The 25,019-nt window shown below is 39.1% G+C and overlaps 1 protein-coding gene across 6 annotated transcripts; it reads left to right on the top strand.

The window, feature by feature from the left end:
• Nucleotides 1-76: 76 nt before the first annotated feature.
• On the top strand, nt 77-22,763 carry TCTN3 (tectonic family member 3). Of its 6 annotated transcripts, none has more exons than XR_003421222.2 (14): nt 77-438; nt 602-725; nt 1,061-1,179; nt 2,605-2,732; nt 2,969-3,077; nt 3,485-3,600; nt 4,064-4,099; nt 4,666-4,746; nt 6,143-6,268; nt 7,378-7,485; nt 7,897-7,991; nt 8,475-8,628; nt 8,709-8,810; nt 12,187-12,323. XR_003421222.2 is itself a non-coding variant. In XM_015083006.3 (14 exons), exons 1-14 carry the CDS (start codon nt 189-191, stop codon nt 22,122-22,124), a joined length of 1,821 nt encoding a protein of 606 aa, XP_014938492.2. In that variant the 5' UTR covers nt 78-188; the 3' UTR covers nt 22,125-22,763. The 6 variants fall into 6 exon arrangements, 5 of the variants coding, with proteins under 5 accessions (XP_014938496.2, XP_014938492.2, XP_014938493.2 ...); XM_015083006.3 differs by lacking the exon at nt 8,709-8,810 and adding an exon at nt 21,888-22,763 and having other exon boundaries at nt 78-438; nt 12,187-12,324; XM_015083007.3 differs by lacking the exon at nt 8,709-8,810 and adding an exon at nt 21,888-22,591 and having other exon boundaries at nt 78-438; nt 4,672-4,746; nt 12,187-12,324.
• The last annotated feature ends 2,256 nt before the right edge of the window (nt 22,764-25,019 follow it).

Genomic DNA, 25,019 nt, shown 5'->3' with positions numbered 1-25,019 from the left:
AGCTGTTAAAAGAGCTGTAACAACGCCGCTTTCTATTGGCTGAAAAACTCTCGGCCATAGCCGTGAGCCAATGAGCAGGTGCATGCGGAAGACGTCAGACACGATGCGACTCCTTCCACCATCCTCCTCCGAAGCGTCTCGGGACCGCTGAAACCCACTTTAAACTCGTGGGGGTCTTGACTGCTCCCATGTGCATCTCGCAGCTCATGCTACTACAGGTGTTCTTCCTGATGGTTCCCGAGGGCGTCTGGCTTCAGCCTTCCTCTCCGTCAGGGGCTGCACCCACCCCTTCGGACGTGGGGCCAGCGTCGCCTGGAGGGACCCTTCAATCCTCGGAGGGATCTGAAACTCCCTGGCCTGTGCCTGGAATCTCTACGGTGGGCCCTACGGTTGTGACCCCCTCTGCACCTGAGAATGGGACCGTAGACCCCTTTCCAGGTGAGGGGAGGAGATGTGGGGATGGAAAACCACTGCCTTAGATCTAAAATTCTGTGGAAAAAGTGGATTGCCACTAAGTGAGGAGTGGGACTGTCGCAAGATGGGAATTCGCGCTTGGAAGTTTGGGAATCCTCACCCCATTCCCTCTGCTTTACCTTCATAGCCTTACCGGTCTGTGTCTGTGACTTGACTCCTGGTACCTGCGACATAAATTGCTGTTGCGACAGGGACTGCTACCTTCTCCATCCGAGGACAGTTTTCTCCTTCTGCCTTCCGGGCAGCGTGAGGTGAGCTGCCGTGTGCCCGTAGAATCCTAAAGGAGATTGAGACCCTGTAGCGTCTAATTGTAATAAGTCATGTTTGGAAGTAGGAGGAGTTATCCTTCTTGCCTTCCACCCCCACTTCCACTTCTGTAAGGAGAATTACCTTGGTTTTTCCCAGGAGTGAAGTTACTCCTCGGATTCTCTAGAGTAGGACCCTCCGATAGAATAGGACCTTTGTGTTGTCCTATGGATGCCCAAGGAGGCCTCTCTTAGGCATTGACTGACATCCATGGGGCACGTCCTTTGGGCCAAACCCTCCACTTCTAAATGTATCTCTTCTTCGTCCTATTTCCTTTCAGGTCTTCGAGTTGGATGTGTGTGGACAACTCTCTTATCTTCAGGAGTAATTCCCCATTTCCTTCGAGAGTTTTCATGGATTCAGGTGGAGTAAGGCAGTTTTGTGTCCTTCTGAACAACTGTGAGTAGAAATGTATTGGCTGTTCATGTTACCTAACATGACTTTTTTTTTTTAACTTTTTTTTTCTGTTGAATTTCCATCATCTGCCCTCTTCTACCTCTCCACCTGCTCCCTCTTAGTAGTGAACGTTTGCAGTTTCTTCTGCCCTATTGGTTGTGGATCAGAAAACCTGTACAAAACTTTAATTTCAGTCATCCCTGTTAGACATAAGGAGCTGGCTACAGGAACTTAGATAGATTTACATATTTGTTTAATATAAGTTATAGAATTGTTACAAAATATACCACTTTGGAGTGTCTGAAATTTTATTTTTTTTTTAAAAAATTTTGTTTTCAACGTTTATTTATTTTGGGGACAGAGAGAGACAGAGCATGAACGGGGGAGGGGCAGACAGAGAGGGAGACACAGAATCGGAAACAGGCTCCAGGCTCCGAGCCATCAGCCCAGAGCCTGACGCGGGGCTCGAACTCACAGACCGCGAGATCGTGACCTGGCTGAAGTCGGACGCTTAACTGACTGCGCCACCCAGGCGCCCCTGAAATTTTAAATGTAGACATTATGAAGTGAAAGGAGGGAAACATAAAGCCAATTACTTGAGAGGTGGAAACATTATTATCAGGACAGGTCAGTTGAGGTTTAGAAGAAACAGGAAGGATGGGGCGCCTGGGTGCCTCAGTCGGTTGAGCCTCTGACTTCAGCTCAGGTCATGATCTCTCAGTCCGTGGGTTCGAGGCCCGCGTCGGGCTCTGTGCTGACAGCTCAGAGCCTGGAGTCTGCCTCAGATTCTGTGTCTCCCTCTCTCTACCCCTCTTCCACTCATGCTCTGTCTCTCTGTCTCAACAATAAATAAACATTAAAAAAAAGAAGAAGAAACAGGAAGGAGAGGACAAATTGAATGTTGTCTCTAGCTTTGCCATGTTCTGACGGAAACAGTACCTTTTTGTTGTACTAGAGTCTCATCTGGTATGGGGCAAATGTGAACATTATTGAACCTCCTGTCTTCATCGCAGTCTGCTAATCACTCACATTCCTGGCGTTAAGGACATGGAACTGACTGGTATTCATTGGCCGTATTCTTATCTTAGATGTCAATAGTAAAACAATAATTCCTTTAACAGATTACACATAAAATAGAAGGCGATAAAAATCACACTTGTTGTCTTTGAAAGTGGAGTGTTATTGATTAGGAGTTTTCTGGGAAAATGTTCTATAACTTACACTGAGTAGCGGGAATAAAAGTATATAAATATGTAAAAAATCTTTTGAGTTTACACTTAAGATGAGTGTATTTGCATACTTTGCTATGTATATATTATGCCCCAATAAGAATATTTTTTAAGTAGTTACTTGGCATGCCAGATATTTTAAAATAAATGTTTTTCTTTTATCTAAACCCCTTTTCATTTAAAAAAAAAAAAATTCTAGCAAGATTAAACTATTTCCAGAAGCTCCAAAAGGTCAATGCAACCAACTTCCAGGCCTTGGCTACAGAGTTTGGAGGCGAATCATTCACTTCAACATTCCAAACCCAGTCGCCACCACCTTTTTACAGGGTGAGCCTGGGGATAGGGATGGGATTGTTTGGTGTGGTTTTTCCCTCATAGCTGACAATTGACGGGGTATCTTTGAGGTACCCCGCTGCAACTAGGTAAACCATTGTCAACTCTTTTAGAAGGCAGTATTGTCCATATTAACAAGTCATTGAGTTAATTTTTGTTTCTACTTTTTCTTTTCTGGTAGAGTTCTGTCCAATCTCACTGTGGATAAATTTCTACTGTACTTTATTCAGGCTGGGGACCCCATTTTGACATATTTCCCCAAGTGGTCTGTAATCAGCTTGCTGAAGCAGCCTGCCGGAGTTGGTGCTGGGGGGCTCTGTGCTGAGAGCAATCCTGCGGGTGAGTCCAAAACAAAAGTGCCAACCTTTTTATTCAATTTAAAATAGGCTTTCTTGGGGGTGCCTCGGTGGCTTAGTCAGCTAAGCATCCAGCTTCGACTCAGGTCACGATCTCATGGTTCGTGGGTTCGAGTCCCGCTTTGGGCTCTGTGCTGACAGCTCAGAGCCTGGAGCCTGCTTCGGATTCTGTGTCTCCCTCTCTCTCTGCCCCTACCCCACTCACACTCTGTCTCTCTCTCTCTCTCTCTCAAAAATAAATAAACATTAAAAAAAATTAAAGAAAATAAAAATGAAAAATAGGCTTTCTTAGAAATGGTTTAAAAAAAAAAAACCCTAAAGAAAGTTGTTTTAAATAAAAAGAAAATAGACTTTCTTTTTTATCACTCCCTTAATTCTTTGTGTTCTAAGGTTTCCTGGAGAGTAAAAGTACAACCTGTGCTCGTTTCTTCAAGAACCTGACAAATAGCTGCACCTTGGATCCAGCCCTCAATGCTGCCTCTTATTATAACTTCACAGTCTTAAAGGTGGTGTCCCTACCCTCCAAGTCAACATGCTTCCCACCATTGGGTTGTGGGAAAAGCACTGAACTGAAAGTCAGAATGCCTAAGAGCTAAAAAAAGGCAGAGGGCCCAAAAACCCTGTCATCTAAAGACAGATGGAAGAATTGAGGATATACATCCAAGATAAGAGATTCTACCCTCCTGGCTAATGGGATTGGCTTGGACAGTGGGAGGGGATATCGTTTCACTATTTCACCAAAACCTCTTGCTTTTGCCATTCTGTAGAGCTCTGCTCAGAGCAGGCGTGTCACAGTCCAATCTCCCCTCAGCTTTACTCATGGCATTTTAGTATTAAGAAGAGTCAGGTGGAAGAGAAGAATCATTCTAATATGTTAATTTTTCCTCCCCACATGTGAAACCACAAGCTCCTGGAAATTTTCTCTGAGGTCTATGCACACTCACGGTTCTTGCTGTTCTCTTATTCTAGGTTCCAAGAGGTATGACTGATCTGCAGAATACGAAGGTATGACGTTGTTTATCAGGAAAAAATAAGGAGACTATTTGGTCCATTTGCATCTGAGGCAGTTTCAGTCTAGATTGTAGTTGTGAAAGGAAATCTGTGTGTGATGTATCAAACTGTTAGGTGTGGACGTAAAACATTTTCTCATGTAAGTTCTTTATGATTAATAAGCATCACATGAAATAAAAATTCACAAGGTGTTAGATAAGTTTCAGAAACATTGGGTTAAGTAAAGTTAAACATTATATTTAGAGGGGTCTTCTTGGAGTCTTTAATGTGCTAGAGGACCCTGGTACTCTCTAAGGGGAATACCAGATATAGTATTCCTAAAATTTATTTGACCATAGAACCTTTATTTTATATCCAGTAAAATTAAAGACCTGAGAAATATGTTTTGAGAAGTGCTGATTTAAAATGATTTTTTTTTTATCTTAAGTTGTAGGCTGGCAATGGGAAGGAGAGAGGAAGGTGGTGATCAAAAATGAAAAATACTCATTTCAATATAATATGTAGCTAGAAGAGAAAATACTGCTTTCAATCTCAGTTGATTTACTTCTTCTCCTTGCTAGTTCCAGGTTCCTGTAACCCTTGTCTCACAGGCTGGTTCTCCTCTCTTGTCTGGAAACATTTGTCAGAATGTGGTTTCCCAGGTAAGGACGCTGATCTCAGATTCTGGACTGTTTGTTGGTTGTTGATCAACATTACCAGAGGTGCCTCATCTTCCATTAAGTACCAGACCAACCCCACAGGAATTTTTGTGCATGGAACTTAACATGTCAAAAACTGAGCCCATCACCTTCCTCCTACCATGTTTCAGTTTCCATTGCTGCCTTTCTCCCATATTTCACACCCAAAAGACTAAGATTATTTCTGACTTTTCTATCTTTACCTATTGGCGGTTTAGTATAGTTCATACCACATTTTCTTCTCCTGAAAAAAACTAGTATCATCTGAAAATCTGAAATAGAGGAGTCCACTTCTTTTCCTCTATTCTCCCTTTTAATCAAGCTACAGAAGGAAGAATTGTCTTAAGCATCATTTTAAAGTCTTCTCAGAAATCTAAGGTTACCTTCAATTGCTTATGACTTCCATTTCCAGCTACTATCTTCATTCATCCTCAGACATTGGGAGAATCAAGTAAACCTGGTGTCCATTCCATGCTCCCCTCTCTACTCATCTTCTCTGCACACAATCAGAACTCATTTTTCTTCCCTTTCGATCCTTACCATAAACTCACTTCTCCCATGAACGCTGTCAAAGAGTTTTCAAACCCTTTCACACCCTTTCAAAACCCTTTCAAAGATCCAGTATCTTTTTGCATGTGTAGATATAATATGAAGTCTACTTTATCTTTTCATGGTATTTGTGTTTAGCATTTTTAAGATTACTTGTTTAGTTTCCCTCGTTCAGTTATTCCTTTTGTTGAGATATAATTGACATATTACATTGTATTAGTTTTAGGTATACCACATGATAATTTCATATGTTACACTGTATTAGTTTTAGGTACACAAGGTGGTAATTTCATATATATATATATATATATATATATATATATTTAAGTACACCACATGATAATTTCATACACACACACACACACACACATATAATGAAATGATCACCAGTTGAGTTTAGTTGATATTCATTACCACAGTTACACATTTTTTTCCTGCAATGAGAACTTAAGATCTACTCTCAGCAACATTCAAATATAAATACACTACTGTTAACTGTATTCACTATGCTGTACACTCATTTAGTTATAATAAAACTCTTAAAGACAGAAAATCTTCTGTATACTTGGCCCATTAAATAATTTTTAGGGGTACCTGGTTGGCTCAGTTGGTTAAGTGATCAACTCTTGGCTCAGGTCATGATCTCATGGTCATGAGATTGAGCCCCACATCAGGCTCCACACTGGGTATGGAGCCTGCTTGAGATTTCCTCTCCTTCCTCTACCCCTTCCCCTCTCACACATGCACTCTCTAAATGGATGAATAAATGAGTGAATAAATTTTATTAATTGATTTTACTTTTGTATTTCAGGTCATCTATGAGATAGAGACCAATGGGACTTTTGGAATCCAGAAAGTCTCTGTCAGTTTTGGACAAACCAACCTGACTGTGGAGCCAGACACTTCCTTACAGCAACATTTCCTCATTCGCTTCAGGGTTAGGGCCCTTCTTCTATAGTGGATTGAGAGGGCAAGAAATAGTGGGTTAGAAATAGTTCCTGGGCTTCTCTGATGCATGCAAAATAGATTAAGAATATGAAGGCCTAGTTCAGTCTGTCAACTGAGGCCTCAACATTTGCTATTCCATAATTTAACTACAAGTGATAGAGATTCAACAACATTTATACAGTAAAGTTTCTGTGACTCTCTATCTGGCCCCAATGAAGCAGGACTTTAGTCTCAAATCCAAACTCTTTTTTTAAATAGTCACTTTGAATCGTAAACTCAGCCAATCTCCCACAGAAATTCTTTAACTAGCTTTTCTTATATATCTGGGCATTTGGCAAGTTTTTGTTTGTTTTTTACTTTTACTCTTTATATTTCTGTACTATTTAGGTGCTTATAATGAATTTTTGCCTGTATGTATTTATAAACATGTCAAATTATTATGTGATGGCATTTAGCATTTTATTCATTTCCCACTTAATCTAATTTTCCAATCTTGATCACGATCTTTTGGCTTTCTTCTTTTTATGTGTGTGTGTGTGTGTGTGTGTGTGTGTGTGTGTGTGTGTGTATAATATAATTTATTGTCAAATTGGTTTCCATACAACACCCAGTGCTCATCCCAACAGGTGCCCTCCTCAATGCCCATCACCCACTCTTTTGCCTTTTTCTACTTTCTTTTGACCCCAGCAGAATCTGGTTTCTTCTCAACTCTGCCCTCAAATGATCAACCAAGTCTCATGTCTCTCACAGTTTATCACTGGAACGTCTGTATTAATTAAAAGATACTTCTAAATTAAGTTTAAATTCCTTAACTGATAGAAGTTTTTGAGAAACGAAAGGTTGGTAGATCCTTGGTTGTAATCCTTGGTAGGAGTAGCATACAGTGAATTTCAATATGCAGATCACTTGGGACCTATTTTAGTGAATGAAAAAGTAAAAGATGTTGGGGAGTAGAAATTTCTGCAAAATGCTCCACTGTGTGAGGGAGCCAGATTGTTCAGTGCTGCTAAGTTACTGCAATGCCATAGAGAAGGGTATGAAGCCACACAGTGGAGCCTGCTTTTCTGTGCAAGTGACTTTTCTTCGCTCTTTGTGCAGGCTTTTCAACAGAGCACAGCTGCTTCTCTTACTGGTCCTAGAAGTGGAAATCCTGGCTATATTGTTGGGAAGCCACTTTTGGCCCTAACTGGTGATAAAAGTCACTCTGTATCCTTTTTGGGACTTGGGTAGTCTCTTGCAGAAAAGCTGCAGCTGCTGATCTTTTGGGTTTGCCAATTCTGAGGTCCCCTGATTTTTTTAGGTATTCAGGACTTCCTTTACCAAACCATTAATACCAACCATTAATACATTATATTCTCAAAGTCGTTGCTACCAAAAGCTGAAGGTGTTTGTTTTAAGGAAATAGTTATATACTGGTGTGTGGTTAGACATTTGGGGGAAAATAGTAATTGTCTCTTGTGTTTTTTAACTACTAGAGGGAAAAAACAAATTTGTAACTCGAACAATGTTATGATAATAGTAAAATATAGTGTTAAAGGAATAATAAGAGCATAAATTTTCCAATCTGCCTTCTTTTTCTTCTGTTACACTCTCCTTGACCATCACTTTCCACCTCAGATGACCCTCTTGCAGAGCCAGGGTGATGGAATCTGCTCTGTTAAGAAACATGAAGTGCAATTTGGAGTGAATGCAATATCTGGATGCAAGCTCAGGTAATTCTTTGCTTCCACATCATTTCCCACAATTTTGCCTCTCTCTGTAGGGAATATGTTGATAAGGACAACTTTTATATTTTGAATGACAATGCTAGTTAGGAGTAGTTTTATAATCTATATAATAGTAATATTGCTAAAAGTTTTCTGACAGTCTCTTATACCTATTAATAAGGATTATTTCTTCCAATTTATTTTGTAATATTTAAAAAAATTTTTTTAACATTTATTTATTTTTAAGAGACAGAGTGTAAGCGGGGGAGGGGCAGAGAGAGAGGGAGACACAGAATCCAAAGCAGGCTCCAGGCTCTGAGCTGTCAGCTCAGAACGGATGTGGCGCTTGAACCCATGAACTGTGAGATCATGACCTGAGCTGAAGTAGGACACTTAACTGAGCCACCCAGGTGCTCCTATAATATTATTTTTAACGTTTGGATCAGTATGTTAGCATTGAACTCCAGCCTCCATGGTGTTTCATTTCAGGCTGAAAAAGATGGACTGCAGCCACTTACAGCAGGAAATTTATCAGACTCTTCATGGAAAAACCAGCCCAGAACATGTTGCCATCTTTGGTAACGCTGACCCAGCCCAAAAGAGAGAGTGGACAAGGATTCTCAGCAGGAACTGCAGTGTTTCAGTAAGGAAGAAATACACGTTCTCACAGAAACTCACTTTCCCCTTTTGTTTGAAAAGTGTGGATATTAAAATTAAAACCAGCCCTGTTTCCATAGATGATGTGACCCTCATAGAAGGAAGATAATGCGGTTGTCACAAAAGGAAGACTACAAAAAATCATGCCATTTGAAGTTATTATTTCAGGTTAGGTTTATACCTAACTTACTTTCCTTACTTGGAAAAAAATTTGAAGGTAGAAAATCTAGAGATTGTTCTGTGGTTCAAAATCAACCTTACTTATGGTAAGAGAAAGTATATATTTCAGATATTCTCTTATATTCTTGAATGTTTGATCAACACACATTCTTTGAGGTTGAAATTGTGTTTTCTTTCTGTTACAAAAGTTTACATATTTATATTTAATAAAAATACATTAATAGGTTAAAAATTCAAACCATGTATATAATGGTATTCAATGAAGAGTGAAAACCCCAACACCCCCTTCCCTAGAAGGAAACTCACTTAGCTGTTTCTGTTTGCACTTTTCCTGGTGGCCCACTAGATCAGTGCCAGCAAGTGTGTTTCTGGACTCCAGCTCAAGTGACATAAGTAAATCTGCTATACTATTCTGTCTTCTTCCTCTTTTGCCTAACCCCCTATCTTCTCACTTTAGTCTCGGCTGTACCTTTAATTTTCTTTTCTTTTCTTTTAAAATTTTAAATTCTTGGGGCACCCAAGTGGCTCAGTCAGTTAAGTCTCCGACTTCGGCTCAGGGCATGATCTCACGGTCTGTGAGTTCAAGCCCCACAATGGGCTCTGTGCTGACAGCTCAGAGCCTGGAGCCTGCTTCAGATTCTGTGTCTCCATCCTGTCTCTCGCCCTCCCCCACTCATGCTCTGTCTCTTTCTCTCTCTCAAAAAAAATGAATAAGTATTAAAATATATATATTAAAATTTTGTTTATTTTTCTGTATAAATAATACATATACTTGGCTAAAAATTCAAAAAGTACAAAATAAAAATCTGTGTCTCAGACAGCTCTTCCCTTCCACAGAAGCAACTGAAATTACTTGTTTCTTTTCTTCCACAGATACTGCATGCTCACACAAGTATATACTCTTGTACTTTTTTTATCCACATGATATAGCATTGTAGACACTGTCCTACACCTTGCTTTTCTCACTTGATCATAGAGTGTGTTCCATATCAGTACATAATGTGCATCCTCATTCTTTGCACAGTATGGCTGCATAATATTCCATTACATGGACGAACCATAATTTATTTATGCAGAGTTTTTGGTAGACATTCAAGTTGTTTTCAGTCTTTTGCTGTTATACACAATGCAGCATTTTGTATTCTGGTTCAGGCAACATTTCATACATGAGAGAATAAACCTATATGATAACTTCTAGAAGTAGAATTGCTAGATCAAAGGTATGTGCATTTAAACTTTTAATAAATATTATCAATTTATTCCCCATACAGGTTGCACAAATTTACAGTCCCATCATTCATCTGTGACACTGCTTTTTTTCCCCTAACCCTCTTTAATACTATGTCATAAAAAATTTTTAATCTTTTTTCATAAGTGAAAATTAGTATCTCAGTGTAGTTTTATTTTTCTCTCACTGTGAGTAAGGTTGAGTATTTTGATATATGGTTGAACAATTTGTATTTTATTCACTATTATCTATCTATATTCCTTGTCCATTTTTATTGAATTACTGTGTTATGGCTTATAGGAAATCTTTGCAAATTTGAGAAATGAACTCTTTTGGTATGATTTGCAGATATTTTTTCCCAGTTTGTCATTTGTCTTTTGACTTTGTTTCTGGTATTTTTTTTTTTATATTGTGAAAGATATCAATTATTTTTTTTATTTAACCTTTCAGTTTTGGTTCAGACTTTGAAATGCCTTTCTCTTTAGAGATTATTTTGAAAGTTCCCTTTTCTCTTCTGCAGCACTATTATGACTTTATTCCTTATATACTTCTTTCCTTTTAAAAAGTCTTGGGGTAAGTAAACACGTATACTTGATCCAGGTTTTGGGCAACTGAAGTCCAATCGAGTTCTTGTAAATCTCCCACAGAGCCCTACAGAGGAAGTGTGGTTTGGGGTGATTGTAGCTGAGAACAGGAAGAGGATGGTTAGTGACAAGGTTCAGATTATACTGGAACTACTCTGTATTATTTTTTTTTTGCCTTAAGCCTACAATTTGTGTTTTTAAATCACGTTTTTGAAGAACATTTGACAACATAGGAAAGTATTCCTAATGTAGAATAAATGAAAAGAAAGATGTTTTAAAATATTTGGGACAAACACATGAAAGACTCAACATTGTTAGCCATTAAGAAAATGCAAAATTACAACGAGATACCACTTCACGCCCATGAGGATGGCTATTCTTAAAAGAGAGACACTAATGAGTGTTGGCAAGGGTGTGTGGAAACTGGAACCCTCGGACATAATTGATGGGACTGCAAATGATGCAGTCACTTTGGGAAACAGTTTGTTAGTTCCTGAATAAAGTAAGCTTAAATATGGTCTGTCTGTCTCCCCCCATTCCTATATTATTATTGCCAGTGTCTGAGCCTTACTCTAAAAAGGTATGAAGCTAGGAAAGCACAAGGCATATTTGAGGATAGTGCCTTGTGTCTGCTAGGTTATAGTAACCTCCTGATTGATGTCCTCACTTCCGGCAATCCTTCTTACCTCTTGGAATTAATCTTCCTGGAGTTGGACTTCATAATCTAACCCTGAAATGTCTTCCTTTACCTTTCACTGCTCTGGGTACAAATCCTTTGCTTTAGTCAAGTGGTCTGCTCAAGGCCAGTGCCTCCATCATGCCTGGCACATAGAAGACACTCAGTAACTATTATTCAAATTAATCAGTGAGTATCCCTCCATGACATCATGTGCTGGTCTAGTTCCACACCTCTTTTTTTTTTTAATTTTTTTTATGTTTATTTTTGAGACAGAAGGAGACAGAGCATGAGTGGGGGAGGGGCAGAGAGAGAGGGAGACATGGAATCTGAAACAGGCTCCAGGCTCAGAGCTGTCAGCACAGAGCCTGATGTGGGACTCGAACCCATGAACCGTGAGATCATGACCTGAGCCAAAGTCGGACGCTCAACTGACTGAGCCACCCAGGCACCCCTAGTTCCACACCTCTTTATGTGCCATCTCTCTACCTGAATTTTCCTTTAATCACCATTTCTTCCAGTCACACACACACATTACTCATCCCAGTCCTGTGAAGCCATCCTCCGCCAGAAATGGCTTTTTTTTGGCAGTCCACAGCACTGACTATGCACCGCTACTGAGCACTTCTTATAACCCTTGTACGTGGGTTCACATTTTATTAATCTCTATATTAGTCATTTCCATTTTAGAATATTAATTTTTTTAAGATCAAGGACAATAGTATGGTCTATTGTGAACTTTTGTGTTCTTTCTCTAAGTCCTATTACCTCCTTTGTTGTGTATAATTTTTAAGAAACCATGGCTCCTTAATGCACGGTAACTGACTGTAGGCAACCATCAGCAATTCAAGCAGATGCTTCTTTACCCTTCTACAGGCTATGCATTGTACTTCCTGCTGTGTCATACCAGTTTCCTTGGAGATCCAGGTATTGTGGGCATATACAGGCCTCCAGTCCAACCCACAAGCTCATGTGTCAGGAGCCCGATTCCTATACCAGTGCCAGTCTATAAAGGTAAGTTATGGCTCATAAAGTACTGCTAAGCCTTGAAATGCCTAGATGGTCTTACCAGCTATATGAGAAGCAGGTCACTTTTTAACATTGAGAGCCAATTTATGCTACCAGCCAACATTTGGTTAGAGAGAGCTGATACAACTTTCAAGTCAACCTCCCTGCCTGATTATTGAAATTAGCATGTTGTCATGATAAATAGTGTATATATTTTTCCCCAGTTTGTTTTCTTTTTTAATTTCCTGAACCCAGACTATCTTATAGGTTAATTTCATTGCAATTATCATACCAGTGTAGGGCACCTGGGTGGCTCAGTTGGTTAAACATCCAGTTCTTGGTTTCGGCTCAGATCATGATCTCATGGTTTTGTGAGTTTGAGCCCAATGTTGGGCTCTGCACTGGCAGCAAAGAGCCTGCTTAGGTTTCTGTCTCCTCTCTCTTTGACCCTCCGTTACTCATGCTGTCTCTGTCTCAAAATAAATAAATAAACTTTTAAAAAAAATTATCATACCAGTGTTACTATACCAGTTGATTTAACCACAGAGAACATTTTCCATAACTGTGCATTCAGTATGATAGTCACACATTTATCAGAGTCTGTGAGCCTGTTGATTGCTTAAAGAGATATTGCTGTGGCTAGTTTGTAGTCATCAGTTCTTAGTTGATTGCATTCCATTAAGATAAATAATTTTAGTAGTGCAGTAAACATATACCTATTGTTTATGATGTGTGTTAAGCCACTTTAACATCTGCCTTGGTTTTAGTATATAATCCTTAGCTTTAAAATTGCAAAAACAGAGAAATGATTAAGATCTGGTGAACTGATTCACATATAAATTGGCATGCCAGTGTATCAACTTTTAATGATACTTAAAACTAACTGAAATTATTATCTATATGTCATTGCATTTACATCCCAGAAAAGAAATGAACTAGAGACTGCATGTAGGCCAGAAGTAAAATATCTGTAGCTCCTTCTTACGACAGAGTTGAGTACCTTAGCTCTCTATGCCTATAAATGGGGTTAAAACTCAGGTTACCAGAAACTGTTAGTGAAGGCACTCCATTTTTTCTCTGTATTACTGAATAACATAGCACTACTTCTATAAGCTTCATTTAATCAGTTAGAGATCCTGCACTGAACATATGGTTTTGTTTTTCTAAACTGTATTTATTTGCAAGTTTGGGAAGATACCCACAGGACTGTTCTTTTCTCTCTGAATCTCTTGTTCTCCTAGGCATGGAAGCTACCCACTGGCTTATCTCTTATCTAGATATTTTAATCATTATCTTTTTTCTAGTATTTAGTAGAAGTTGGCTTTTTGGGTTAGTTTGCCCCCTCTACAAAATCACACTTTGCAGTCAGTCACATCTAACTGGTCTAATTGGTTGACAATTGAAAACTTCAGTTGTGCTTCATTCATGTATAACTGAAGACAGTATCTCTTCTAGTCATGGTGCAAAAATTAACTGTGTTGAACTTACTGAGAAGTGGTATGGGATATACCAAATCATGTGCCTTTACTTAGGATGATTTAAAGGATTTGCAAAGGGAATTGTGACTATACAAAAATTTTCACCTTAAGGGCTGACTTGAGAAACTTGCCCCTTCCACAGAAGCAACTGAAATTACTAGTCTCTATGTATTTTACAACAACCTACCTTTTAGCACACACATATATAAAAATGAAATATAAAACAATGTCTTTATGCAATGCACAATGTGGTATTGTCTATTCTGTTGTAGTTTATTCTGTTCTTTTTTTTTTTAATGTTTATTTATTTTTTATTATTGAGAGAGACAGAGACAGAATGCGAGTGGGCTAGGGGCAGAGAGAGGGGGAGACACAGAATCCGAAGCAGGCTCCAGGCTCTGAGCTGTCAGCACAGAGCCCATCACGGGGCTTGAACTCACAAACTGAGAGATCATGACCTGAGCCGAAGTCAGACGCTCAACTGATTGAGCCACCCAGGCGCCCTGTTCTGTTCTTTTCTTAATTCTAGACACTAATGAGTCATAATTTGCAATTTGAAAAACACTTTTAGAAAAAATACATCTCTGGGGGTGCCTGGGTGGCTCAGTCGGTTGAGCGTCCGACTTCAGCTCGGGTCATGATCTCACAGTCCGTGAGTTCGAGCCCCACGTCAGGCTCTGTGCTGACAGCTCAGAACCTGGAGCCTGTTTCAGATTCTGTGTCTCCCTCTCTCTCTGACCCTCCCCCGTTCATGCTCTGTCTCTGTCTCAAAAATAAATAAATGTTAAAAAAAAATTAAAAAAATAAAATAAAATAAAAAATAAAGGAAACATAGGAGGATATTTTTGCACATTTAAATTAGGCAATTATTTCTTGAATAAGAAACAAATATCAAACCATAAAACTAAAAATTTGATAAATAGGTCTTTATCAAACTTTAAAATAACTGCTAATCAAAGACACCTCTATGAAAATGCATGCTATAGTTTGGTAGAAAATATTTTTTAGTGCATTATCTGACCAAAGACTAATATCCAAAATATAAAAAGAATGCCTACAAATAAATCAAGGACCAAAATAAATAAATTAAATTGAACAGATACTACACAAAAGGAAATAAACAAATGGCCAGTAAACTTGAAAAGCTGCTCAAAGTCATTAGTCATTAGAGATATGCAAATTATAACCATGAGATAGCACTCACTAGGAAATTAAGTATAATACTTACTAGAATAACTAAAATCAATAAGACATAACATGAAATCTCAGTTTTCACACATTGCTAATGGGGATGAAAATGGTACAACCATTTAGTCTTTTACATATTCATCTTCCCTGTGACTCAGCAATTTTACTCCTTGGTATTTACCCAAAGGAAATTGAAACATGTCCAAAACAAGACCTATAAAGAATGATCATAGCAGCCTTATTCATAATAGTGCAAAACTGAAAATAATCCAAATATCCATCATCAGAATGGGAAAATTGTGATATATTCACACAATGGAATTCTTACAATAAAACAATGAATTACTTGTACACAAAACAGTATACATGAGTCTCAGAAACATTTGTCTTGAATGAAAGAATCTAAACACACACAAAAATAATATTTTAAGGTTCCATTTATACAAAGTATAAGAACAGGCAAAAATAATCTTTAGTGATAAAAGAAAGTGGTTGCTTATGGGAGACGGACTGGAAGGAGACACAAGGGAACCCTCTGTAATGATGGATATATTGCAGATCTTGTTTTGGGTGTGGGCTATACAGCATATACAGTTGTCAAAACTCATTGAACCAAACACTTAAGATGTGTACATTTTATTGTATACAAATTATACCACAATAAAAAGTTAAAAAGACACAGGAAAGCTGAAAATGAAAGCCACTGATCGGGGGAAATATTTGCAATAAATGTTTCTGACAAGGTTCTTGTATGTAGAATAAAGAGCTCTCAGAGCTCAGTTATGAATTACACACTTGAGCAAGGATGAATTTGTTCTAGTTCATAGTTCTAGCTGATGAAATGTGTAGTTACAAAAACATAAATCTAAGGGATGGTATTCATGGCTCTATTTCTAATAATGATAGTTTCTTTTCATTTGTAATGATTTGACATAGAGGATTAACATACAATGGTTTAGGGGCACCTGGGTGGCTCAGTCAGTTAAGCATCTGACTTCGGCTCAGGTCTTGATCTTGCCATTTGTAAATTCAAGCCCCGCATCAGGTTCTGTGCTGACAGCTCAGAGCCTAGAGCCTGCTTCAGGTTCTGTGTCTCCATCTCTCTCTGTTCCTTCCCTACTCGCACTCTGTCTCTCTCTCAAAAATAAAGATAAAAAAAAAATTATATATATATATATATATAATTTGTGATTATAAAGATGTAATACAGTAATATATCGGGTGTACTTCTTATCACCAAAGCCAAACAAAACCTAATCTGAACTTTTCATATTGTTCCAAAGTAAATCTTATTTGGGGACAAAGGATTTCGCTCAATATAAACTGGATTGAAACAAATAAAGCTCCTAAACCTCCCAAAGTGTTAAAACAGAATTGTTGATGGTAATTTCTGAAGTAAATATCATAAAATATGATAGTTTAAGGCAGAAATAAATTAACCATACCTAACAGAACTGGATCCACAGTAAAAGAACTGTGCTAACTTGGCTATGTGTCTTTTGTTTGTTTTGATAAGAGAAAGGGGATGACTAGACTTTGAGTATTGTCTTTTTTCCCCAGTGTCCTTGCTACACATTCACTAAACACTGAATTCTCTAATTTTGCTTATACATCACTTTTAAAATGCAAATAGAGGGCGCCGAGGTGGCTCAGTCCACCCGGAGTTAAACTTCCAACTCTTGATCTCGGCTCAGGTCCTGATCTCATGGTTCCTGAGTTTGAGCCCTGTGTGGGGCTCTGCACTGACAGTGTGGAGCCTGCTTGGGATTCTCTCTCTCCTTCTCTCTCTCTACCCTTCCCCTGCTCACACTCTCTCTCTCAAAATAAATAAGTAAACTTAAAAAAAAAAAGATAAAATGCAAATAGAAAAACTTTAGTCTTCAAAACTTATGTATAACACACTGAACTTAAAAACCTTGTTCTTCATGTGGTACTAAAACACAAATTCTAAAATAAGTCGGTAACGTTCAATATTATCCAATGACCTGATAAGTGCATTCAAATTCCTTTTAAGTATTGGACCATTAGATTGTGTTTGTTCCAAACTTCCACACAATTATGGAGGCAATATTCTTAATATATGAAGAGTAAGCATTTAATTTGAAATATTAGTTTACAAACAAGGAAGGAAGGAAGCACAAACTTTAAGGATCCTAATTAGGGTGTTGTGGGAGGGATAAGGGGTCAAAGTGATTTGTACTTACTATTAAATAGCTATGGCATAATTTTTTCCTTATGATTTATTATCTCTTGTTACTTTATATTAGTGTCCTATCCAAAATACCTCTACTCATTTGTCAAAAAAAAAAAAAAATCTTTATTGAGTGCCTATTTTGTGCCAAATACCATGGTTGCTGCTCTAGGTAAAGTGTGGTAAACAAGATAAACATCATCCCTGCTTATGGAAAGTGAAGGACAATACTGAGGTGAAATTTAGAATACTGTTATGGAAATTCATCAGGAGACACTGATAGCTGGGCCCAGGTGGAGGCTGTGAGGGCTGCAGGAAGTAGAGTTCAGGAGATTTAGGGGTGTCACAGATAGGACTTGATTGCTTGGATACAGAGGTTGAGGGAGAATGAGTCAAGGATAATGGATATGTTTTCAGTTTGGGCATCCCATTCATTTCTTTTCTATTTTATATATGATACCCTGTTGACTACCAAATGTAATTTTGCTTTCTGCACTTACCTTTCTATTTTCACCCTCTCCTTTTTTTAATTTGGTGGGTATGCCTAAGGTTTTCTTCCCCTTTCTGTTGTGTTTTGTTATGTCTGTTGTGAAAGACTGCCCTCATGCTACTAGACCCACTTTACCTGTAAAGTGCCTTGAAATACACATCTCCCAAATTGCCCTTAACCAATGACTGAAGGATACAGGAATAGAAAATCCCAGCTCTTGGAGCGCCTGGGTGGCTCAGTCCATTGAGTCTGACTCGATTTTGGCCCAGGTCATGATCTCATGGTTCATGGGATGGAGTCCCGTAATGGGCTTCATATGAAGAATGGAGCCTGCTTAAGATTCTCTCTCTCTCTCTCTCTCTCTCTCTCTCTCTCTCTCTCTCTCTCTCTCTCTCCCCCTGTGCCCCTCTACCCCACTGGCACTCTCTCTCTCTCTCAAATTAAAAAGAAAGAAAGGGAAAGAAAAGAAAAACTCACCTCCCTTGCTTCCTTACTTTGTTTGGGTTGAGACAACACAACTTGTTGGGATCGTGAAGCCTACCTTATATTTCAGAGTTCCCCTGCAGATTGGGTTAATGCTGGATAATGGTATAAATTATCAAATTAATTAGTAATTGTATAATTTATCAAAATAATACATGTTTTTAAAGTCAAAAAATGCCAGAAAAGAGGATATCTTAAGAACTGAAGTGTTATATCCTCTCTAGCCTTGATTCTAAGCAATATTGAATAATTACCTCCTGGATCATGAGTTTATAGGTTATCTATTGAATTCTTGTTTTGGTAGATGAGTTTAGCTCTGTTTTTCTCCTCCCACCACTCTCCCAATATATTTTATTATTAACATCAAAATATTTTATTACATCAAAATATTTTATTAAATCAGAGGCACCTGAGTGGCTTAGTCAGTTAAGCATCTGACTTGGGCTCAGGTCGTGATCTCATGGTTCATGGGTTTGAGCCCCACATAGGGCTCTCTACTACTGTCAGCACAGAGCCTGCTTTGGATCCTCAGTCTCTCTCTCTCTCAGCTCCTCCCTCACCTGTACTCTCACTCCCTCAAAAATAAACATTAAAAAAAAAATTTTTTAAAGACTGTATTTCTCTAAAAATAAAATACTTTATTAAATCCATATTCAGTGTCTCATTATTATGATTTTATAAATATGCTGAGCCAACTCATTAAATTTTTGTAAAATTTTTTATTCATTCTGAAATTATTACCTCATATATCATTGCTTTAGTTTTCTTTGAGCTAAAGGCTAAAACGTCTCACACTCTACAACATCTCCGTAAAATCTCTCTCAATGCAGTTTTCTAAACAGTTGAACATGCCATATGATGTTATCAGTTCTACTTTTTCCTATGTGTTTTCCTCATGGCAACCTCTATTACCTGAGGTAGTGGAAACAAGTTACTGCCCAGCAGTTGTTATGGAACTTTCCTTTCCTGTCATCCTAGAATTCCTCTTGCTTCTTATGTTAAGATTCACTGTTTACTAGACACTACTTTTTTCTTCTTGGTTTACTCTCTTGTTTTGTGGAGCTTAAAATCTCATAACCTCTGAAAAAAAAATGCACATGTACATTTTTTCTTTAGTTCACATGTCTAAGGATAGCTTTATTCAACCATCATCATTATCATATCAATTATGATTGGTCACCTGACCAGGCCTTCTAGATTTTCACTCACAATTTGAAGGCATTCTTCCATTGTCTTCTAGTTTCCAATACTGTTAAGAAGCCATTTTAAGATCTTTTTGCTCCTAGTAGTCCAAAGCTTCTATAATATTATGCCCTTGGACAGGTTTTTTTTCTTCATTCATTTTTAATTATACCAAACAATTTTGTTATTTTTTTACTCTGAGAATTTTCAATTTTCACTATTTTTTTAATAATCAGACCACCCCCCCCCCAACTATTTTCTCTGTTCTCTTTGTAACTCCTGTTAATCTGTTACAGAGTCACTAGATTGGTTCTCTGATTTTTTTTCTTTTATATTTATCTCTTTACTTTTTTATTCTTTCTAGAAGAGTTCCTCAACTTTATTTTTTAACCTTTTTACTGATTTTTTTTTGGCTCTCACATTTTTAATATCTAGGAGCGCTTATTTTCTATTTCATTTCATAATATCCTTTTCTTCTATATATTTAAACATCTGGGGCACCTGGCTATCTCAGTTGGAAGAGCTTGCAACTCTTGATCTCAGGGTCATGAGTTCAAGACCCACGCTGGGTTGTAGAGATTATTTAAATAAAACTTTTTAAAAAATAAAAGTAAAGATCTTAACAACTTCTCGTCTTTCTTTGTTTCCTCTGAGTTTGTTTATTCTCATTTGATACAGTTTTTCTTTTTTTTATATTTTTTTAATGTTTGTTTGTTTATTTATTTATTTATTTATTTATTTATAGACAGTGTGAGCAGGGGAGGGGTAGGGAGAGAGGAGGACACAGAATCTGAAGCAGGCTCCAGGCTCTGAGCTGTCAGACAGAGCCCAACTCAGGGCTTGAACTAAAAAACTGCAAGATCATGACCTGAGCCAAAGTTGGACACTCACCCAACTGAACCACCCAGGCGCCCATGTACAGTTTTTCTCTTTAATGTGAGAAGCTTCCCCATACATCTGGCAATCTCTAGCTATCTAACATAAAAGTAAGCTGTTAAGCTCATTGAAAGCTCTGTGATCATCATGAGTGAGATTTGCTGACTGGTGACCTTCACAGTAGAACAGTTTGGTGCAGTCGCTTTTGTGGTTATAGAACTGCCAGATGTCATTATCTTTTTGTCTTATTGCTGGAACTGATCATTTTCTTCATAAAAGATCCTCTTGATTCCTGACTGAAGGGTATGGATGTAAGACCCATCTGTCAGCATCTTGGAACTAGATGAGGGAAGGGATTTCATTATACAGAAGAATTTCCCCATTTTTAGTTCCGTACATCACTTTGTCCTTCTTTATGCCCACTGTCCCTAAATCCAGAATTTCTCTTGTGTAATTGTCCAATCTCTTGTTGAGGTGGGGAAGGAGTAGTTGCATGATCACACTGAGGGGGGTGTCATTCTGGAATCACTTTCTATCCTTACCTCATCCGTGCCTCCATGTTATATCCTATCCTCCCCATTTTCTTTGTCTGGTTAGTTTCAGCCAGTCTTCCATGCCTGGCTGGAATCAGGATTCCCTCGTCAGCTTTAGCCTACACTGACTGTTCTGGAATATATATGGTTCTCTCAGTGGCTCAGAAGTAACATTATTTCTGTGACAAGTCCCTCATGAACTTCACTGTTTAAAAAAAGATTCCAAAGAGTTAATATGACCTGCAAGATTATCACAGCACTGGCCCCATACCCATTTTTGTAAGTACCTAGAAAGGTTATTCTAAGCCAAGTTGTGTTCCCACAGCTAGTATTTACTGTTGCCAAAGACCACAGTAGAGAATATGTAGCATTGGAATAAACAAAGGTAAGTGGAGAAAATACTCCTTTCTGGTTCAACAAGGTATTTATTTACTGTCCAATTATAATTAGAAGTTTGGAAAGCACGGACTTAGAACAAAAGGAATTCTTTTTAGATAAACATGTTCCAGTCATCAGGCTACGACGACATCTACCAAAAGCTATGTATATTAGACCAGATACTTGAATCAGCTTGACAAGGTCCTTTCTGGGAGCATCTGTTTCATTTGACTTGAATTGATGGGTGGTTTAGAGGATCCTTTCTGACCCTGGGATTCTGTGACTCTAATGGGCTTTTTATCTACATTATGGAGTTCTTTGTTTTTCCCTGAAGTCTCACATTTCTTTCTGCAATTGAAGACAGAATAGAATTGCCACTACTCCTTCCACATGTGTTCTGCTTCAGAGCCTGGAGCCTTCTGGGACTTGATAAGGTGAAGCTGCTAAAAGCGTAACAGCAGCAGTTTTGCCATGTGGCCTCTCTGATATCAGCCAGCTCCCCAGTTGGGGGAAACTATAGAATCAGTCTTTCAGACTTTAGGTAGGTGTAACTGTTCACAGTTCTGGTGTCATGGACTGCTGCTAAGAAATTAATTTCCTTGTATATTATAGAACAAGAACTATGTAGCACCAATATGAGAAAAAGGTATATCTTGCTTAGAGCAATTTGGTTTTGGTCTTTTTTCAGGAAAAGTGATAATAACAGTCAAGTTAGAGAGCTGCATGAATGGATACCAAGCACTCACCTGTCCTGGATTTTCTTCCTGCAGGATTCCCAACAAGTAACAGAAGTAGCTTTGACAACTGTTGTGACTTTTGTGGACATTACCCAGAAGCCAGAGCCTCCAAGGGGCCAACCCAGAATAGACTGGAAACTACCATTTGACTTCTTTTTTCCCTTGAAAATAGCATTCAGCAGAGGAGTAGACTCTCAAAAAGGTTCAGCCTCTCTCATCCTTATCCTGTGTCTCTTAGTACTTGGAGTTCTCAAGCTAGAGACCACGTGAAACAAGAAGTATCTGATTTTGGTTTTCCCTATGGGAAGTTCTGAGACAGCCTACTTATCTTGGCAAAATAGGCCCTTACCTGCTCATGACCAGAGGAGAGCATTCAGGATGACAGAGGACCTAACTGAAGGAATGTTTGTATATGAAAGAAGGGATTTTTCAAAAGCAATACAAATATCTTTGTCTTGGCTCTCTGCTTAGGACTGTGCAGACCACCAAGTACACATAAGGTTCTCTACTTCTCAAGCTGAGAACATCAAGAGCCCTTCCGGTTGTGTTGTACGTGACTGAAGTTTTGCAAGATCTTCACCCACCTGCTCACAGCCACACATGGGCCCAGCATAAAAAGGAACATGCTCCTGCTGTCCCCTGGATGAACTTGGGAATAGATGCCCTCTGGACTTGAGAGCAGCTGACTGTTCACAGAAAACTGCTGTCTATAGATTTCATCCGGCCCCTCCCTACTCCCTTGGGCCACACACTTTGCCTGGGCATGAGTGGGGAGAGCGATTGTTTCTAGTCAGTTTCCAAAATGAATGTGGAATCCTAGTCCCCCTTTTTTCACTAGCAAATGACCCTACCACTCATTTCTGCATTTTTCCTTCCACTGTGGTGAGAGGAAATAAAACTGATTGAGAGCTTTGTTGTACTAATTCCAGCAGCACACAGAAGCTGACATGTGATCACCTCGTGATAGTTTATCTGTGTGTGAGTTTTAAAAACGGGGGGGGGGGGGGGAGACCTTTCATACATGGCAGAATAGCATTCAAATCAAAGAATGTGGTTCTTTTCCTGGGGTTGGAGCTAAACATAGCAGGATAGGGGGGAGGGAGTGTGGGAGGGTGGAGGTGATGCCAGGAGCCAGAGGGTGGGGAGACTAACATGACTGTAGTAGGAACACTGAATGGGCAAAATAGGTGCTGTGATGGGATAAGAAAGATGGGAACTCATTCTATGGGGACTTGAAAGCCAGGCAGAGAGAACTGGGGGAGTTTATTTTTTTCCACAATATATTAATGATCTGAATCTAAAGCTGCCTTTTAATAAAGCATGTACTTAGATATAATAAGTCCCACTTCATGAGCAGAAAATGCTCATTGTAAACACCATCTCTGATGGGTTAATCATTTTGCCCCATTCCAAAGTACCCTGAAAGGAACCTACCTCCCTGGAGAAAAGTGGCAAGGTTCCCATAGCAGTTACTACCAATGTAGGAGGAAGTGCATCTGTACACTTAGAAAACTAAGCCCAAAGAAATTCATTCATCCATTTATCAAATATTTATTGTCTATGTGCCAGCAACATACTTCTCTACTCTCAAAAGCTTATATTCTAGCAGGGAAGGCAGACAAGCAATTACCATAAAGTGATGTGTGGTTTAAAAGAACTAGAATAGGATTTCCCAAGTGGAGAAGGCCACTGTTTTTAATGGCTATAGCTATACCCACAGTTACCTAATTTGTTCTAAGTTCATGGTGAGAATCTTAAAACCCGAAGTGCCAGATGAAACTTACTAGAAAGCACTTTTATTATTTTTGTATCCTCCACCCAACTTCAAACCCAAAGAGCTGACGAACTAACCCATGTTCAGTGTTCTCATTGTTCATCTCAAAGAACTCCCCTCATCTATTTCCTAACTCGCTATATTGCAGCATCACTAGATTTGCAAGAATCCCTCCTCTTCTCACACCACCCCCCACTTTAAAGCAGCAAGTGCTGTCAGCTCTCCCCGATTTGTGCTCCCCATGCCCACTGCTGAAGTCTTTTTGCCAGCCATCATTTCTTACTTGGGCCTTTGCACTAGCTAACCAGCCTCTCTGCTTCTACCCCTCTTTACTGATTTCTGACGCACAGATCTCATCATTGTGCCATTCCAGTACTTTATTTTTTTTTAATTTTTTTAATGTTTATTTTTGAGAGAGAGAGAGAGACAGAGTGTGAGTGGGGGAGGGTCAGAGAGAGAAGTAGACACAGAATCTGAAGCAGGCTCCAGGCTCTGAGCTTCCAGCATAGAGCCCGACATGGGGCTCGAACTCATAAACCGTGAGATCAGACCTGAGCCGGGGTCGGATGCTTAACCAAATGAACCACCCGGGCGCCCCAGCCAATACAGTACTTTAAAAGTCATGGGTCTCTATCTTTGGGGATGATAAATTTCAAGCTCTTTAGCATGGCACAGAAATCCCTTTGCAAAGTGGCCCCTACCAAACACCTCTCCTGTCATGTCCCACCTGCAGCCTCTTGTCATGCCTTTGGTTATTGCATTCCCTCTTCCTCATATGATCCTGCTTCCCATTTCTAGGTGAACGACTTCATTTTTAGCCTTCAAAGCATAATTTGAATGTCCACTCTCTTTTAAAAGCCTTGCCTGAAATCCCTGGGCACCTCCTCCTCTAGCACAAATCACAGTGTTGTAATCATTTGGTAACATATGTGTCTCTCCTATAAGGCTGTAAACTCATCAGGGCGCCTGGGTGGCTTGGTCCGTTGCACGTCTGACTTCAGCTCTGGTCATGGTATCACTGCTTGTGAGTTAGAGTCCCGCGACAGGCTCTGTGCTGACAGCTCAGAGCCTGGAGCCTGCTTCAGATTCTGTCTCCATCTCTCTGCCCCTCCCCTGCTCGTGCTCTCTCTCTTTCTCTCAAATATAAAAACTAAAACTTAAATTTTAAAAAAAGACTGAACTCCTCTAGGGAAGGGAGGATGTCTGCCTCCACGTCTAGCTAATGCCTAGCACATAAAGTAGGCAATGTTTTTTTGTTTTAAATTTTTTTTAATGTTTATTTTTGAGAGAGAGAGAGCACACATGAGCAGGGATGGGGCAGAGATAGAGGGAGACATAGAATCTGAAGCAGGCCCCAGGCTCTAAGCTGTCAGCACAGAGCCTGACGCGGG

The sequence above is a fragment of the Acinonyx jubatus genome, chromosome D2 (genome assembly GCF_027475565.1).
Source record: "Acinonyx jubatus isolate Ajub_Pintada_27869175 chromosome D2, VMU_Ajub_asm_v1.0, whole genome shotgun sequence".
Taxonomy (NCBI): Eukaryota; Metazoa; Chordata; class Mammalia; order Carnivora; family Felidae; genus Acinonyx; species Acinonyx jubatus.
Note: the sequence above shows the minus strand (reverse complement) of the source record. Positions and strands in the feature narration are given on the sequence as shown.